Here is an 18,375-nt window from a genome sequence, read left to right on the forward strand (position 1 = left end):
GCCACTTGAAAAACAGTTTGGCGATTTCTCAAGAAGTCGAATGTGCATTTAGTATGTGACACAGCAAGTCTCTCCTGGGTATTTTCCCAAGTGACATGGAAACGTGTCCACATGTAGACTTGTATACAGATGTTCACAGTAGCCTTATAATAGCCTCAAACCGGAAATAACCCATTACTCATCTGCTCTTAAATAAATAATCGTATACCCATGTTACGGAATACAATTCAGCAAATAACAAAGAAATGACCTTTCGATACAACAACAATATGGATGAATTTCAAAACCTGCTGAACGAAATAAGCTAAACACAGAAGCCTACATACTGTATGATTCTGTTTATATGAAATTCTAGAAAGGCAAAATTTTAGGGTTACCTGGGGCCCAGAGTCTGGGCAGGGACTTCCCTGTAAAGAGGCAGGAAGGAACTTTTCGAGACGATGGAAATATTATGTGACTGTATACAATTCGTCAGAGTTCACCAACCTGTACACTTAAAATAGGTAAATTTTATTGTACCTCAGTAAAGCTGTTGGAGGAAAAAAACATGGATAGGGAACGTTTGTTTGCTTTTATTTATAGATACTTTCAAATTTTTCAATAGATTTAAGAGAGTTTCTATTGTTTAGAGAGTTTGCTCTTGGGGAAGAAAAGGTTACTAAAGGGACAAAGTAATGAGATGGAAGAGCTGCCATCTCAGTGTTCAGAAAAAGGTTTTCTGATGAAGGGACGTTTGCTCAGACACAAAGTGAGTTCGGTTTAGTCATCGATTTCTTCGTATGTGCCTTGCACGTTTCTTACTGAATCTACGTCTAAGTGTAGTTTCTGTTGCTATTACAAACGAGATCTTTTTCTTATCTTACCGCGTTAGCTCTAATGATCCTTAAATTCATTTTCGTTTGCATCTTCATTTGTCTTAGATCTCCCATTCGTTAATCCCTCAGTAACTGTACAGATTGTATGCGTCGTTACTGAAAACTCTGTGCTGTTTCCAACGTGTGCTCAGCCAATGCATTTAATGGTTTTTACTGAGACTGTGCAAATCATTGTTCATGATTGTTTTTCCTGACCAAAATGTAAGTAAAACCTAAAAAAGACCTCAAGTGGAAAACCAAAGATGCAAGTGCAGTTGAACGTGACATAATTTTAAATTCCCCGTCAGGTAGAGCGAGAATAGGATGCGCCTAAGAATGTCGGCTGGCTCGTTGAGAGGCGCCCCCTGGTGGATGAAAATTGGAGCGAAAGAAAAGACTCAGGTTTCACTAACAGATTGAGAGAGAATGTCTGGAAGCAGATAATGGGTCAGGTGTAGATTAGAAACGGACGATTTGGCAAGATTTACTGTTTCATTTAAATAGAAGGGTTTGGTTTTTTTTGTTTGTTTGTTTGTTTGTTTATTTCATGCCTGTCTTCACTTGGTCACCTTTAGGTAAGTGAGACGTCAGAAACAGGATCTGTCAAAATGGAAACAGCAGCTCGTGATTACGCCTTACCAGTAGATGGCAGCAAAACGCTTTGTTAAAATACTCTCTTGCCTTTATTTTTTAAGTCATATACTAAATAGATACTGTATATTTTTCTCCTGGTAAAGACCAAGGCAGTTATGATACCTTGATTTTCTTTAAATGGGTTAAAAACAGTGTTACTACTTCGTACTGTTTATATTGAAGAATTTTAGAAATTCTGGGATAGCTTCCCTAAAATGTTAACTTTTTACAGGTTTTGTGTTAGCAGACTACTTCTTAACTGAAATTTTCATTCTCCATAATATTCCTATTTTATTTATAGTTTTTTTTGTCTCGCGGATTTTTCTAAGAGACCCAGCCGTCATATGTTTTAGAACTAAGTAACGTGTTACTGAACAATGCACAAATGTTTAATCACCCAACTTCGGAGACTTTTTGTTTGTTTAGAAAACAGGAATTTTTCTCTTTCATGAACCAACCAGAAATTAAGGGGTCTTTTGTAAGAAGCAAGTTATTTTAATCTCATTTTGAATTGATTCTGAAGGGAATCGCTGGCCGCCTGGAAGTAGCTTTCGTAACAAGGAGGAGCAGTTCTTGCTGCATCGGGCCAGCTGTCCAGGATGGCCAGGCGACGAGAGCCACACACAAGTGGCCCCGAGGTTCAGGAAATAGCCAGGGCAGATGACAGAAGTTTGTGACTCGAGGAATCACAGAGCAGATCAATCACTGTAGCTTCTTTCTCTCCCCCTTTCCCCCCACCACCCAGGAATCAATTTAGCAAAGGGTTTTGGAACCGTTTTAGAAAATAGTATTTATACAGTGCTGAGGTTACTTCCAGATTTTCACACGATGTGCTGTTTAATTCTAACGGACTCCAAAATTCTTGTAAAACTTAAGAATTCAGAATAGACTTTTATCTTATGAAAACATGATTTATCCAGATCACTTAACATATATCGTACATGCTTTGGAATTTTTACAGACCACAGGGAAACTGTTTTTTTTTTTTTTTTTACCTAATACACCCCAAACAATGCAGCCTGCCAGACCACAGCACATCCGTAATGTAGAGCAGCAGATGTTGATACACATGCTTCTCTTTAAGACCAAGAAGAAGCACAAAAGAAAATAAAACAAAAACTTAAGAGAAACATGAAACAGTACAGAGGTGGGTGAGTTTGAGTAGCCGAAAGCAGTTGATTAAATCAGCAAAGGCCGGGACCGCGGTGGTCTAAACTCGGTGTTTTGTTTGTTTGTTTGTTTTTGTTGTTTTTTTTTCCTATACATGTTTTTTTAAACACTCCGTGAGTCGATCTCACTCTCTTCACCAGGGTTGATAACTTTCGACTGAACTTTATTTTCCGTGAAAACGTTCACTTCAGTTCAAATGAGGAAGGAAGTGCTTGGTGTTCGTTCCAACTTTTAACCCTTTCACGTTTTGGTATGAGAATGGCCCCAAACCGCGTGCCTCGCCAACGTTACGGGGTCGTCGTCCTGGGTGAGAATCTGCTAACGTTTTCCTTTTGGCTTTAACTCCAGCTGACCCCACCGTTAAGGACTTAATCGGAGGCTTCACTGCCCTTCATTACGCCGCCATGCACGGCCGGGCCCGGATCGCACGCCTGATGTTAGAATCGGAATACAGGGGCGACATCATTAACGCAAAGAGCAACGACGGCTGGACTCCCCTGCACGTGGCCGCTCACTACGGCAGGGACTCGTTCGTCCGACTCCTCCTGGAGTTCAAGGCCGAGGTCGACCCACTCAGCGACAAAGGCACGACGCCCCTCCAGCTCGCCATCATCCGGGAGAGGTCGAGCTGCGTGAAGATCCTCCTGGACCACAGCGCCAACATCGACATTCAGAATGGCTTCCTGTTGCGATATGCCGTCATCAAGAGCAACCACTCTTATTGCCGAATGTTCCTTCAGAGAGGGGCAGACACGAACTTGGGTCGCTTAGAAGACGGACAGACTCCCTTACATTTGTCCGCCCTTAGGGATGACGTGCTCTGCGCACGGATGTTGTACAATTACGGAGCAGACACGAACACAAGGAACTATGAGGGACAGACCCCGCTGGCTGTGTCACTAAGCATTTCTGGAAGTAGTCGACCGTGTCTGGATTTCTTACAAGAAGTCACAAGTATGTAATATCTAATTATTATTATTATTATTATTATTATTATTATTATTATTATTATTGCATTTTTCCTCAAAATTTGCATCTTCTGGCGCGCTTAAGGTGTTTTTTTTTAACAACTAAAACCAACCAGATAGTAATGGTTCCTGTTATTAGCCCTGGCTTGGTAAGTAAGACCCCGTTCATCCAAAATCAAAAGAATGCCCCGTATCGTAAAATTTCATGAAAATTCAGCCGTGTTCCTAAAAGCGATAGAGATGGACGAGGGGAGAGGAGAAACGGACACATAGGAGAATTTTTTAAATGAACAAAGAATTTTTTAAATGAACAAAGGTCTGTGTTAGAACGAGGCAGCTCCTGCCGGCCGTGAGCGTAGTTTTTCCGGGAGGCCTTGGACTCGAGATTGAAGAATTAATCAGAACAGGTTTCGGTGACAGATGCCGCAGCCGCGGAGGTGCCCTCGTCCGTGTGTTTGATCGCTGAGCTGTGGTTCACGTTCGATCGTGGCCGTTCTGCATTATGACGTGAACCCACGTGCGATGGGGTGGCCGGTGCTCAGTTAGGTATCCCAGCAAAGCGCGTTAGGAATGCTAGAAATCATTGGAAGAAGAGATCTGCCATCCGTGGAAAATTCCGGGCCAGGGCTATGTGGCTTTGTACTTGACCTTGGCGTGGGTGCTTTTTTCTTGACCTACTTGTATAGTGTGGCGTTTACGTTTCTGATGGGGGCATTAGTTTGTGTGGATGCGGCCACCCACTCTCGTCCGGCTTCCTTGTGACCGGATCGGTATGTATATCAGAACTTAACATCCGACACAGATCTAAAGTCTATAAACAAATGTTTGGTTTTGCCCCCTGCCGTCCTTCTTAACGAATGCCCTTTTCCTCGCCTGGTTTTAACGTTAGGGAAGAAGCAAGGCATCCTGGGCACCAGGTACTCGATTTACTGACGTAATCCACGCTCCTCCTTGCACCTAAACCCGACAGTTACCGTTTTACGTTAGAAACGAAATGTAATCTGAATTTCGTGAATTCGTGAGGAAGAAAGTTGAGGTGATTCCTGCTAAGTGTATTCAGACAAAAGCATGAAAACAAACAAGGCTTAAGCTCTCGCCTGTGCTGTCACTTGAACTGTCTCTGCTGCCGGAAGCGGTCTCTGTGCTGTCCCCACGTGGCTCTCGAGCACTCGCCATGTGGCTAATGCCACTGGGAGACTGAATCTCTATTTTATTTAACTGTAGTCATTGCAGTTGAAATAGCCACACGTGCCCAGTGGCTCCCGTGTTCTGCAGCGCAGGTCCGCCCGCCTCGGCGGAGGGATTTTGGACTGTCTGGCAGGTGGTCCCTCGCAGAAAGCTTTGAGGCACACGGAGGTACCCCAAGATGGGGATGTCGTGTGTGCCATTTCCTCCCCAGCTCCCCAGACTCTTCATACCCAGGCTGCATTTTAAGAGAAGATTGCAATACAATGCTGATTGCAATCATTTTCCAACAGTCTTCATTTATAGACTGGTCGGGGTGGTGGCGCTATGGGAGATGAGATTACTCTTGAACTTGAGGTTGGGATTCTGTCGTGGAATATGGCCTGTGAAGTATATCTTTTTTGTTTTAAATTCTGGGTATCTTATGATTTGTTTTAAGTCCTACTCTAGAGACTCTTGATTAAATTAGTGTGGCTGCCTTGAGAAAGCCATGCTTCGTACATAAACGCCTCGGCCCCTTTCATTAAATATTTTGCTCTGTGGTTAAACAGCTTAGATCACCCAAGCTCGAGCCCTAACTTTCCCACACGTTAGCCGTGACCTTGGGCAGGTCACCCAACCACTCTGTGCTTCAGTGTCCTCATCGTAAAATTAGGATAATTACATCCATCTTGCAGGCTTAGCATGAGGGTTAAATGCGTTGATATTTCTAATGCACTTAAAACAGCGCCTGGTGCATTTTAAGTGCTGAATGAACAGGAAGGGCTGGCTTGCTCCCAACGAGTGAATCCCATAGAGTCTTTCTCTATCCAAGCCTCCTGTTTTGAGCTCTGTAAACCAGGCGTCCCCAACCTTTCTGGCCCCAGGGACCGGTGCTCCCGTGAGAATCCAACGCCTGAGGAGCTGAGGCGGAGCTGAGGCCGCGATGCCGGCGCTGGGGGCGGCTGCAGATACGGAGGATGCTCCGCTCGCCCGCCACTCACCTGCTGTGCAGCCCGGTGCTGTAGACTCTTGTGCAGTCTGCCTACGACGACGCGGCCGGTGGGCTAGGAGGAGATGCCCCTTTATGCTGCACAGCCAGAATTTTGAGTTAAAAAAAAAAAAAGATTCACATGCACCTTTAAAATTAGGAGCAGATAGAAAAATCAGCAGGGACATGTCTCTGTGTTCGAGTTCTGCGCCGCACGAGGGCAGGGCGTGCACCTAGTAGGCCCTCAGTGAACAGGGCTCGGCCGGTTGGCTGGCTGTGGAAGGGACGCTGGCCGAGCAGATGCGTGCAGTGCTTTTCCCAAGGGAGGGACCGTCTCTCGAAGGCTGCAGTTACTCTCCGTCCTCAGATGCCTCGACATAATCCATCCCTTCTCGATTCTCCATTGGAGTCTCCTGCCGAAGGCAGGTCGAGTGTTTCTGCTTCCCCGGTGCGGTATTTCGTAAGATTTTCTTTTCCCGGTGAATAATGATGTGTGAAGAGGAACCAGCCAGGGCTGGCTCTTTCTGGAGGCCTCTGCTGAAAGCCAGGGAGGAGAAGAGGCGGGCGGGCGGGCAGGGAGCCGCGAGGCGAAGCCGTGAGCCGCTTCCAGCCCCGGCCCACACCGAGCCGTCGGCTTCCGACCCGACAGCGCAGGCTCCCGAGGCGTCGGCACAGCAGAAGTGCCACTTGGTGCTATTGATTCGGGGCCGTTTTCCCATTCGTCATTCACCATTTGAACTAGAAGCAGCTCATTTCAATAGGAAGAGTTTAAGAAAATCACAGTCCTGTGATCTAAAAGCAACTGCGGGTTTTTAGAAAACTTGCCATAAAAACTCCGATTAAAGTTGCCTGTAAACAGTGGCTTTGTTATAGTGTGTCTGCTGGTGCCTCGTTGGTTCTGAGTGGACAGAGAAGCCACCAAGAGCTGCCGTCTGGTCACCCACAGCCAGACTTCCGGAAACCTCCACCTTCTAGAATGATCTCCTCCGGAAAACCAGTCACGTGGCGGAGCCGCTTCTTCGTGCCAAGCTCCCAAGGGCCGAAGCTCACAGCTGGCAAACGAGCGTCGCCTTGCAGAAGGGAAGGCGTGGCTCGCTTAGCGGGTAATAATGTTTCTCAAAAGCCACTTTCTGTTCTTTCAGAGCTTTGACTCGAAAGAAAAACAAGAGCGGTACAAACAAACCGAAGGGACCACGGCAGACAACAGCGAAGGCGTGACAGCGCCGGGTGGCAGCGGTAGTGGGGACAGGCAGCGGTCGACATCCTGTGGATGCGGCTCCGTCGAAGGCGGGGGCTCCCGGGTCGGGACGTAAACGGCCCCTCGCCACCAGGGCCAGGCGGAGGCCCAGGAGCCTGGGACACAGTTCAGGAGGCTGAGGCCACACTGGTGCACGCGGCGGGAGGAGAGTGATTTACGTCGCGCCTGTGCGCGGACCCACTAGGGAGCCGCGCGCTCTTGAACCGGTTCCTTCTTGTGGGTGTGAGGGCGACTCATCAGATCAGATCCGCGGTCCCTCGTGTAACCCTCAGGAGAACGATTTTGTTCAGCACATTGGAACTGAGGTCATTTTCGGTTATCGAATTTGTTTTCAAATGAGGGATTTCGCGAGACATCGACCCGGTAGTCTCATCGGGTTGTTCAGGCTTAGTTGTTAAAATCACTCTTAGAAGTAAAAAGCAAACATAAATAGTACACAGTTTGAAATCCCATTACGCTGCATTGTAAGGTTCTTTGACGTAGAGAGTATCACCTTATCTGTACGGTTTTCATTATGTTTCTATTACTTTATGTTTTTAATGTAAACTTCTAGAGGTTTGTTGTCATTTGTTAGGGAGCGATGTGTAGCTTTGCTTGGCTTAGTGCACATGGAAAACACAGGTCAAAATTCATTTGCCTGTGGGGAAAAACGGTAACCGACGGACACGTGTTATCGAGGCTGATAATGTACCTTTGGAGTCTCTCCAAGGGTTAAATCAGTAGCCTTCGATTTGACAATGTGATTTGTATTTTAAGGCGAACCAGAATCTGCCTTTGTCCTGTGAAGTGAGATTCGTTTCACAGATTTCACACGAAGTCCTTGCGAGGGTATATCAGAGGCAGGAGCAAAGGACTAAAACATGTTTATGGGATTCTGAAATAGGAAGGGGAGACTTCACAAAGAGGAACAGGGACCCCCTTCCATCCAGACAGTGACCTAAGACAGGAGGTACTCGATGGAAAAGTCCGATCGTACAGAGCCGTCCAGAGGAGGCCGAGTCCGCGTCTCTCGACACCGTCCCCTCCGCCTTCAGTCTCTACCTCCCAAAGAAAAACTTACTTCGCTTTCATTTCGTCCACTTTAGTTATGTAAAAATGTTTTCCTCTCCGTCCACCTTTCCAGATGTTTTATCCAAATAAGCTTAGTCTGTCGTAAATACAGTCACGGCGATGTCAAAAGGAGGTGGTTTATGATATTTAATTTTCCAAATTACGCTGCTGCCTGGTTTTGTAATTTCTACCAGACGGGACCCTTCAAAAGCTGGTTTTCCATTTTAATACCCAATTAACACTAATGACGGGTTTCTTCACCGAATGGAGAGACGAGTAACCCTTTGAACTGTTATGTAATTCCGTCGTGGTCTGTCAGTATGGACACCTTGTACTTTTCTGCATCTCTCAAAGTGTTCGTAATTCCTTCAATTACCCTCTTTTGCCCGACACCCTCCACGCGTCCCCTGTTAGAATCCCGAGAACGAGACGGTTGTCGTTTGACAGGGTAGGGATGGTTTTCTGAGACACCTCAGGGGCGTCCGCACGTGCGTGTCGGTTTTCTGGTTTCCGTTCCTTTCTTTTCCTCGGCCTCCTCCCCTCTCGTGCCCCTTGACCCTGTGGGACAGTGACAACGCGTGTCTGAGTACCTAGTGGACGCTCAGCGACTACTTCTGAGTGATGCGTTGACAAGAAAATAAGGACTTCTTTTTCCATTACAATCTTCTGTTCCCAAAACGATATTCCTAAAGATACGGCAGTGGTTTCTAGAACGTTTCCCAGTGATGGTAAATTACTCCTTTACTGTCGCGCTGTCAAGTTAGTTTTCTCATTCTTAATGCCAGGGAGATGGAGACTTCGGCTTCCAAGAAGGGGCCCTACGCTTTTCTGGACGGGAGACGCCAACATCTGTACGAGTATTTACAAATTACTGTTTTACCATTTATTTACGTAACGCTTTGACATAGGTCTTACTGCGTGCCTGGTACCATTCCAAGCACGTTACCAAAATTCACTTTTACCCTCACGAAGCCTGTGACGTAGGCGTTGTCATACTCAGTTCGCGGAGGAGGACACCGAAGCAGGAGGAGCGGAGGAGCTGGCCCGAGGTCACACACCGTGGGCCGTGGGACCAGGAGTCAAACCCAGGCCGTCCGGCCCCACAGTTGATGCTTTCAACCACCGAGGCGCAGCCCCACCGCGAAAGTTCGTTCGTGGACAAGAATTACACACAGTCAGGATGATCTCCCAGAATATCTAAAGATTGGCACAACGCGCTGCTTCAGGGGAAGAGAAACCAGTAGCAAAGTGAGTCAACCTTTCCAGCGTTTAGGCGTAGAAAGGGCGTTATTTCCTGGGAAAGGCCCGCGCAGGTCGCTTCTGGGGATGGCAGTGTTTCCGTAGCTGCGACACTCCCAGCGTTCCGCCTGGGGCATTATCATAACTAGATCATCGGGGAACTTCCTGTCTTCCGTAACCGCAGGTGACAATGTTGCCGAACTTCCCACCGCTAATGCAAGGCGGGTCCCCTCGGCCTCCAGCTTCTAGTAACATTTAAACACATTTTCCCTTCCAGCCCCAACCAGCAACCTCCCCAAGGCCCTTCCCAGTGACAGAGCCACCTATTTTTCAGTGCCTTTCATGGCCACGCTCTACTTTCAGGTCCCCGAGTCTCACTTGGGTACCTAACGCTGCACCATTATGTGGCTTAAAACAGCGCTCGTTAATAATTTTACTTCTCTGCTCCACGAAGTGTCTCCTGGAGCCGCTGGACCGGGGCCCTCCCGCTTCCAAAATGGTTCACACACACGGCTGGCAAGTTGGTGCTCACGGCTCCCTGGGAGCTCAGCCCGGACCGGTGGACACCCACCTCCGTTCCTTTTTGTAAACCGCTCGCATGCGGTAGCCGTGTTCCAAGAGCAAATGTCCCAAGAGCGTGGCGCAAGCCATGGTCACCTGTCATGACTTAGCCATGGCGGTCACGTAGCATCACTTCTGTCAGTCACGAGCCTACCCAGTTTTGGGGAGCGGGAACCTAGACTTCATCTCTTAATAATGGGAGCGTCCAGTCACACGGTGACAAAAAGCATGAGGCAGCTGTGTTCGTTTTCAGAGCGCGCACCTGTCGCAAAAACGAGAGTATCAGCCGATCCACCATCACGCAGCCTATTGTCTTGACCGTTTCTTTTCAACAATAACTAAGCACTTCGGGTAATTTAGTGTTTCCACTCTGTCGGACGCTGTGTCTTCGTTTAAGCGTGTGTGTATACTCCTCTACGTCAGCTTCATTCCCATCTGCTTTTGGCCCGAATATATTGTGGTGGTTTTTATATTAATGTTGCACTCGAAAAGAACCTGCCATCTATTAGGAAAATCAGATTCTTTACTTTAAAAAAAAAAAAAAAAAAAAAGATTCACATCTATTTCACATTCTGGTTCGCATTTGCACATCAAATACTGGGAGCATTTGTTGAAAAAATGACAGTTGTCATTTATGCTCTTCCTAATGGCGGCTTAGGAATGGTGACGAAAGGTAATTCAGAGCAGCTTAGACAATGATTTGCCGTCGACAGGGGCGTGTTTGGCAGTGAACGAGCTGACCGTTTTATACTTCAAGAACAAACCTGTTAAGTATTCGCTTGTCCCACTAGTATTTGTTGAGTGCCGGGTCAGCCATCGGGCTCACGTTGGCACCAGAAGTAGACCTGTGGCCTCGTGGAACGTGCCATATAGAGTGAGGAAGACGGGCGTTGCTAGGTCATTCTGCATAAACGTCAGATCACAGCCCTGTAAAGCGCCGGAGGTACCTGCTCACAGTTAGGTACGCTCGGAGACGAGCCGCTGGGAACTTGACCTCGTCTCCCTAACGAAGCGCCCCGTTAGCCCAGATCTGGGAGGTGGGGAGCACGTGATCTTGCTGAGAGACGCGTGGGTGTGTGTGTCACAGCTACGCGAGCCCCTGGTTCAGATGTTTCTGGGGAGGCTGCGGCCCCCGCCGCACTGCCATGTACAGCCCGTGTGTTAAGTGACTCTTGGAAAGCACGTGTTCATGCGGGCCTTACGGGGCAGAGGTCTGCATCCGAAGGGGCCTTTTCGTTTATGAAAAGTTACTTAACTTCGAATAACGGCGATCACTGTGGATGAGGGCAGTTCAAGTCGGGGTTCAGGTCCTAAGGAGAGCAGTAGTTCTCCGTGTGTGGCCTGGGGACCCCTGGAGCTCCCCGAGAGCCTTTCAGGGTGTCTGAGGTCAAGACAACTTTCATAATGGTACTAAGAGATTATTTATCTTTTCCACATTCCTGCTTTCACGAGTGTAACAGGACATTTTCAGAGACCGGATGATGTGAGTTCGTCACAGCAGATAGGATGGCGAAGCCCATGTGAGAATTAAACCATCGTCTGTTAAGCCAGACCTTTAAAAGCTTGGCAGAAACGTGAAGGAGCGCCATTGTTCTCACCGGGTTTTTTGTTTTTTGTTTTTTTTTGAAGATTTTGTTTTCATAATTTATTTATGTTCACATGTAGTAGGGTTTATTTTTGTTATTTCTAGATGAATAAGTAATTCTAAAATTTCTGTTTCTGCTTTTAATGTGGTGATTATTGATACCTATACCCCACGTAAACAGAAGTTCTTTGGGGTCCTTAATTTTTAAAAATAGAAAGAGGTTTTATGACAGAGGAGTTTGAGATCTGCCGAAGCGTGGCCTTCTTTTGATTTGGGGCATTTTACTGACTCAGACACAGGAGGAGTCTCAAACAGGGGTAACGATCAAAGCATGTTCTAGAAGAAGGATGAAAGGAGTTAGTGTGTGCCAAGAGCGTCTACGACTCCGTGGCACAGAGTAAGCATCCCGCATCCGTTAGCTTTTATTATCATCACCATTTACCAGGAAAGCGGGACCGAGGTGAACGCACACACCACCGAAGCGTCGCTGCTGAGAATGTTGGCCTGTGTTTCCGGTCATCCGTACTATTTCTGTAGAACGCTGCGTTCGAAAGTGAGAGAAATGGGTTTTTGTCATCCTCCTTTTGAGTTGGGTTAGAGCAGAGGTTTTTGTAGGTAGGTGGTCAGGGCGTGAGGTCGGGAGACGCGTAGATTCACAATGGCTTGGGGTACTTTTCCCACCCGCCTCACCCCCATCCCCACCGCCAAGGTTCTGCTATGTCTGCCATCACCGTGAACAGGTAGGCCGCTGCCGTTTGGGAGAGCCCCCCAGAAATCGCGTCACGTATCTGGGCTCCAGCGTCTCGGACAGCGAGCTGAACGGAGAAGCCACGTTGGGGAGTGTGTCATTTGGTACCCAGCTCTCGAGATGCAGAAGCTGAGCGTATGCGAGAACTCTCTTTAGTGTCGGTCTCAAAAGCCTTAATTTGTCATCTGAGAGTAAACGATTTACTGAAATCCCTGATACTCAGTGTCCTTATTTGGAAAATGGAGGTGAAAATAACATCGACCGAGCCATCAAATGAGGCCTCACGTGCGGGCGCCCAGGACACACCCTCTCGGTAGCATCTTTATGCGTCTGCTAAGTCTAGAGAGAGAGACCCTTGCCGGTGAAATAAATCATTCTCTCCGGAGCCTGAAAGCTCGCCGGAGAGATCGCGCGTTGGAGCTTTGTAACATTTTTTTTTTTTTTTCTGTCTTTTTTAGGACAGCCCAGAAACTTGCAGGACCTGTGCCGAATTAAAATTCGACAGTGTATAGGCCTTCAAAACTTAAAGCTGCTTGATGAACTACCGATTGCCAAGGTCATCAAAGACTACTTAAAACACAAATTTGATGATATCTGATCCACACAGAACTGTGAGCAGGACTAGGGCTTGTATTCCAGATACTTAAAAGGCTTTCTGCCTTGCACAAAGTATATCCTATGCAATTTCTGATTTGCTGTAAAGTCAGAAGGCAGGTATACACTTTTAGGTTTATTTTTGTTTGTTCGGTTGGTTTTCATTGTAGGGAGGGTTTTTTTTTTTTATATATATATATAAACACATACACACAGCATTAACACACACACACACACGCACGCACGCTTGAAGGTCTTAATTTGGTTTTTTGGTCCAGGTTTAAGAGGTCCAAGCTTTCTATACAATATTGCATTTACAAAAATTGTTTTTCCAAAATGACGCAAGCAGGTTTGGAGTGCAGAATTTACCCTTTTCATATTTACGGTTTCATTGGGGTGCACGACGTAAACCAGCAGGGCACACGTTAAAGTTTGGAGGGGTGGTTTCCTCCGGGGAGGGGGCGGTCCTGGGTCCCATTGGAAAACGCCCTAAGACAGTTTTACAGTAAATGGCTGTCACCTCATTCATTTTTAATGAATACAAATCGGCTGTTTCAACTGTTCTCTTCCTAATTACTGTAGCTTTCGGGTGACATAAATCCAGTACCTCTGCTTCCTGTTGGTGCGCTCTTGTTTTTAACTTATTTTTTTTTTTTTTTTTTTACCAACCGTGGTACACTACCCAGAGACATCGCCTGTCAACTACTGTCTCTAGTTGAATTGTGCTTTTAAAATGATTAAGGGGAAAGAGAATGACTTTATAAAGCCAGTGTATTCTGTTTCTCAGACAGCGCCTCCAGTGCAATACTCTTTCCGGTGTATTTTATCCATTATTTCCCTTGATGTTCCTCATGCCACAGCCGGCTCCGACATGCCCGTGAGAACAGAGACGGCCACTGTTCTTTGACTCACAGCACCAGAGTGTGTCAGCTGCAATTTCCATTTCCAGCTTCGTCCTTTACTTCATTGGAAGCCAAAAATTTAAGCCCGGTGGTAGAGTATTCTAAAAATAGCCCCAAGTATTGTTAAACCGTTTGGCTTTTATTGGTTAAGTAAGTCGGGGTGGTTTCACGGTGGTTTTTTTTTTTTTCTTCCCAGTGAAGAAAATTTTCTAAAAGGTAAAACTGCTAATCGATGCACACTTAAAAGTCTGATGGGCTCCTAATATGCTAATGAGACATTTCCTGTCTGTCTGAAGGTTACAGGCAGTGAGGCTCTTCTGGACGGTTACTGTGTTTTCTGGGTTGACGGGGCATTTGCTGGCAGTGTAAACACGGATGTGACGATGTGTCGGTAACAGGGGGGACACTCCCAGAGAGATCTGTGATCATCACGCCCTCGGAGCTGCATGCCGTGCTCAATTTAGCATCATTGGTTTCCGAAAGAAAACTTTTCAAACATCGCGGTCATTCTCAGCGCTCTGGGCAGTTTCAAAATAGTTACACCCCAGTGATACATTTCTCAAGAAGTTTACACAACGAAGGGCTTCTCTTTGACTTTCTAGTTGTACGTCATTAGGTATCACACTGTTTCACGTGCACAGTGTAACTCAGCAGTCGGCTCCAGCTTCTGCTTCCCCAGATCCTGCAGTTACACATTCTGCGGCACAGAATTTGTTCTCTCGGACGCAGAGTGCCTGTGGCATCGGGGTGTCCGATCGGCCTGTCCTAGATTTCTGAGGAACGGGCCGCTTCGGAGAAAGGATTTGGGGGACCGCCGATGGCCACATAGCCCCTTTTGCAGGGAGCCAGTGAGAGCGTGGCCATTTCTATGGCCGTCTCGAAACTGTGACTGCAGCCTGCTAGACAGAAATAGAAGATGTGTCCTTGCCCTGTTAAGAATTTCTCCAGAAAAGTTACCTCACGAGAGAGAGAGAGAGAGTCCCTTTACGATGAATAGGAGCTAAGCCGCGTTCCCATTCTTCCAGCCAGTGCCCAGGTCGGAGCTGAGACATCTAGGACATGGCACAGCCAGAAATGAATTGAGAGTTACTTCTCCCCAAAACCCCGAGGAGATGGGAGGGCCCCCGCACTCTGAGCAGTAATGCCAGAGCCTCTCTCCTCACACGTGTGTATGAATTTATTCAGTTTAAAAAGATTTCCTTCCCCCAGCCATTCGAAGCTTTCCAAACTAAGCCACTGAGTTTGAGTCAGGGAATTCCAAGTACAAAGATCAGATGGAGGGAAATTCTTCATTCTGTATTGCTGCTGCGACTTTCAAAAAAAAAAAAAAATTATGAGAGCTCTTCCTGGAATTGCAATGTCTGTTTAATGAAGAGGTGTATAATTCCATTATTTATTGTTTGAGGTTTGATTTCTCTGGAAGCTTAAAAAGGTGTTTTCTTTCTGTTGTTAGTAAAATCCCAATCACACGTCCCATTTAACAAACAGTAACTACAGTGTCTCGAAGTCGGTAGCTAGTGGCATGCAGGAATAATAGACGTGCAGGATAGACGCATTTGAACTTGATTGCCAGAGAAGCGCTCTGTGGTCACAGAATGAGGCGAGAGAACGTGTCATTTTCAGAAAATCAACTGATCGTTTTTTCCAGAATCTTGACTGAGATGTTCAGAACAGTATCAAATTTGTCACTGACCCTTCTCTGTTTCTTTCAAAATGTGTTATTTAAGCCTATGACTAAACCTTTATAAAAATATATTGGGCAAGTACACCAAAGAAACCAGCTCATGAAAGATTACGATCGTTAATGAACTGCAAACCTCATCTTTTGAAAACGAGATTTTTCTTTTCGTGTGTGTAAATATTTGTGTTTATAAATGTACAGCAGAGCAAGAGCATTTTTTGGTTTGTTTTTTTTTTAGATTTATTTAATTTCTAAACTATCTACCACAGAATAATCCACGCTTGTTAATTGGGAGGACTTGACCGTTTTGTTTTTGAATTCATTATCCGTCATGCTTGGAGCAGCCTTTCCGCAAGAGGACTCAGTGTCCTGCCACAGGTGACAGCGCACACATCTGCAGCTTGAGGGAGCCTGCCATGGCCTCAGACGCGCAGCCCCAAGGAGAAACGTGAAGTTTAACGACCAGAGTGGACCATCCGAAAAGGGAGATGCTAACTTTCCTGCAGGATCGCTCATCAGCCCCGAATGTGATTGGGATGAGGCCCTTCGCCCACAAACTTAGCCTTCATGTAACTCCCGGTGTGTTATATCATACTGTATTTTGTTCTTCCTTGTAATGTAAGTTTGCTGGGTCAATTTAGTTAAAAAAAAAAAAAAAAAGAACAAATCTGGTTTAAAACTTATTGGGCATTGTGTTTTATTTCTAGTCTGCCCTCACTTTTGCACATGTCCGGCCATTCGGTGAAGAAACAAATCTATGGATCGATGTTTTAGATAATTGGGAATCGCATAAGGGTGATACGGGAAAGAGCACTTTTAGGTCAGAAAAAGCAGTTCTGACCACCCCCTCCCCCTTTTTTAACGCATTCCGCAAATGCCAACCGACAAAAGACAATCACATTCTTGTGTCAATCCAATATTGACCCTTTGGGGGCCGGATTCACCTTGACTGAGGACCAAGTTTGGACCACAGTGTATCTAAGCACAGAAAAAATAAATGCAGCTAAAACAATGAATTTGAGGGCGTCGATTAGCCTGCGGGAGACAGAGGCCCAATAAGTCCGGTTCCACTATCCATACTCATCGGCGGGGGAGTCAGATTTGGAAAATAGCCACGTTGCTTGCAGATCTTGAGGTCTTTTTTTTTTTTTCCCACTATGATGTAAGTAGTGTATTGTTTTTTCAGCTGAAAGACAATTTACAAAAATGGCTGACTAACTTGATGAAACAGATTATCTGCTTGATAGGAAAAATATTTCCACATCCAAAGTAGTTGGGTTCCGAAAAATGAAGTGGATTTGGATCCTTGCTTGTGTTTATGTCACATAATGTAACCCTCTGTCCTCTTAACACATCTTACGAGTTTTGATGTCAGAATTTATATCAGCTTGAATACCAAGACAGATTTTAAATATGCACTGCCAGAAACTGATATTTAGGCCCGAGTTGATGTAGACTCCTGAGATCCAAAGCTAATTTGTCTTTACCATTATTCTGTCATTATCTATAAGGTCCCTGGGGCCTTAGATAATCACACCAAGGGTCAGCCAGCATGTGGTGTCCAGAATCTCATGACTTCCTTGTATGCTGCTGGTAGTGTTCAAAGTTTGGTAATACATTTTTTTTATAAGATCGTGGTGCATTTGATAGGTGGGTCTCTGTCTTCCCGAAGAACTCTGACTCCTGAGTGACAGCGTTCTGAGTCCGTTTTGGGAAGAACGAGGTGATTTCTGGAAGGACCTATAAGCGACGATCAGTGCTAATAAAGAAGGCCCCGCTCCATCTCTTGTCCCAAGGGAGCGCGTCCCTCCGGGTCCTGAGATGCGCTCCCCAGTGCCACTCACTCAGCCGTGCCCAGAGTGCCTCGTGCTGAGTTTCAATTCAACCAGGTGACTTTTCCATTCTGAAGACCCATAAACCATTCAGAGTAAAGGATCAGATAAAAGCAAATGATTTCTCTTCTGCTGCAGATAACGATCTTTTTAAAAAATCGTCATCTTTTGTAGTTATTCTAAACATTTTAAATTTGGGTTCATTCCAGCGTCTTAAAAATCGCACTTAGAACCTTCTCAATGTTTTTTTGTTTTTTTAAATTGGGAAATCGTTTTAATATAAATGAAATCTACATTATGTTACTTTAGGGAGTCATGAAGTGATTCACTTTTCTGTGAAATAGTGTTTTATGAATCAGAAAAGAGAGGGCTTCCTTCGGACCACGGGATCCAGGCGAAGCTGCGAAACTCGGGTATGTGACGATTCCACTGACCCTCTGTGGCCGACACAGGTAATCCAGCTGTGGATACTTCCTATTTTATCTGGCAAACGGTCACATTTTTCTTGCTGCTCCGTCTTGAGCTAATCCTGCTTTTCTTCCGCTGATCGCTTTGAGTCAGGGCACAGCTCAGTGTTCGTACTTTGCCCCACAAAAAAAAAAAAAAAAAAATATAATATTTCGTGATTGTGGGAGACTTGCTGTGCAAGACCATTTAATATTTCCCTAGGGCTTGCCTAGATTTTTTCCCTCTCTCAATCTTGGCCACTTAACCCTTCGGGGAAGTACGTATGGATTTTAATGTTCCCAATCATTCATTTTCCCTACTTTACCTGTGTAGAAATATAACTTAATGCCGTTTAAGAAGACCGCCTAGTAAATTAGTCCGGGCTGCAGCCATTTATTTGCCCATCTCAGGCAGCACCAGAGAAGCAAAACTGGATTTCTTCTGGGTTTTATTACCTGTGTTCTGAAGAAATTCTCTATGAGCACTGGGAGCACCCCGAAGACAGACCCCGGGTCTTCTTTGCCTGAAATCCCCAAACGGTATTTGCCGAAAGCTTAAGGTGCCTGTGGCAGTTGGCCCTCAGCCAGGGCCTTTGTTCCTTCGAGCCTCCGAGGAGACCAGGGGCAAGAGGGTGACAGCGTCAGCTCCCAGTCTCAGGTAAGGACAGCTGTCCCAGTTTTCGGCCAGTGCTGCCTCTT

General features: G+C 46.0%; 1 protein-coding gene across 3 annotated transcripts in view; it reads left to right on the forward strand.

The window, feature by feature from the left end:
- Positions 1–15,048, forward strand: part of ASB7 (ankyrin repeat and SOCS box containing 7) — a 36,308-nt gene extending 21,260 nt beyond the window's left edge. For all 3 annotated transcript variants that reach the window (XM_039844112.1, XM_039844113.1, XM_039844114.1), the window contains 2 exons: positions 3,006–3,611; positions 12,680–15,048. In XM_039844112.1, the coding sequence (XP_039700046.1) occupies positions 3,006–3,611; positions 12,680–12,819 (746 nt within the window). In that variant the 3' untranslated portion in view covers positions 12,820–15,048. The remainder of the gene's footprint in view (positions 1–3,005; positions 3,612–12,679) is intronic.
- The last annotated feature ends 3,327 nt before the right edge of the window (positions 15,049–18,375 follow it).

This window comes from Pteropus medius, unplaced genomic scaffold, assembly GCF_902729225.1.
Source record: "Pteropus medius unplaced genomic scaffold, Ma_sr-lr_union100, whole genome shotgun sequence".
Taxonomy (NCBI): Eukaryota; Metazoa; Chordata; class Mammalia; order Chiroptera; family Pteropodidae; genus Pteropus; species Pteropus medius.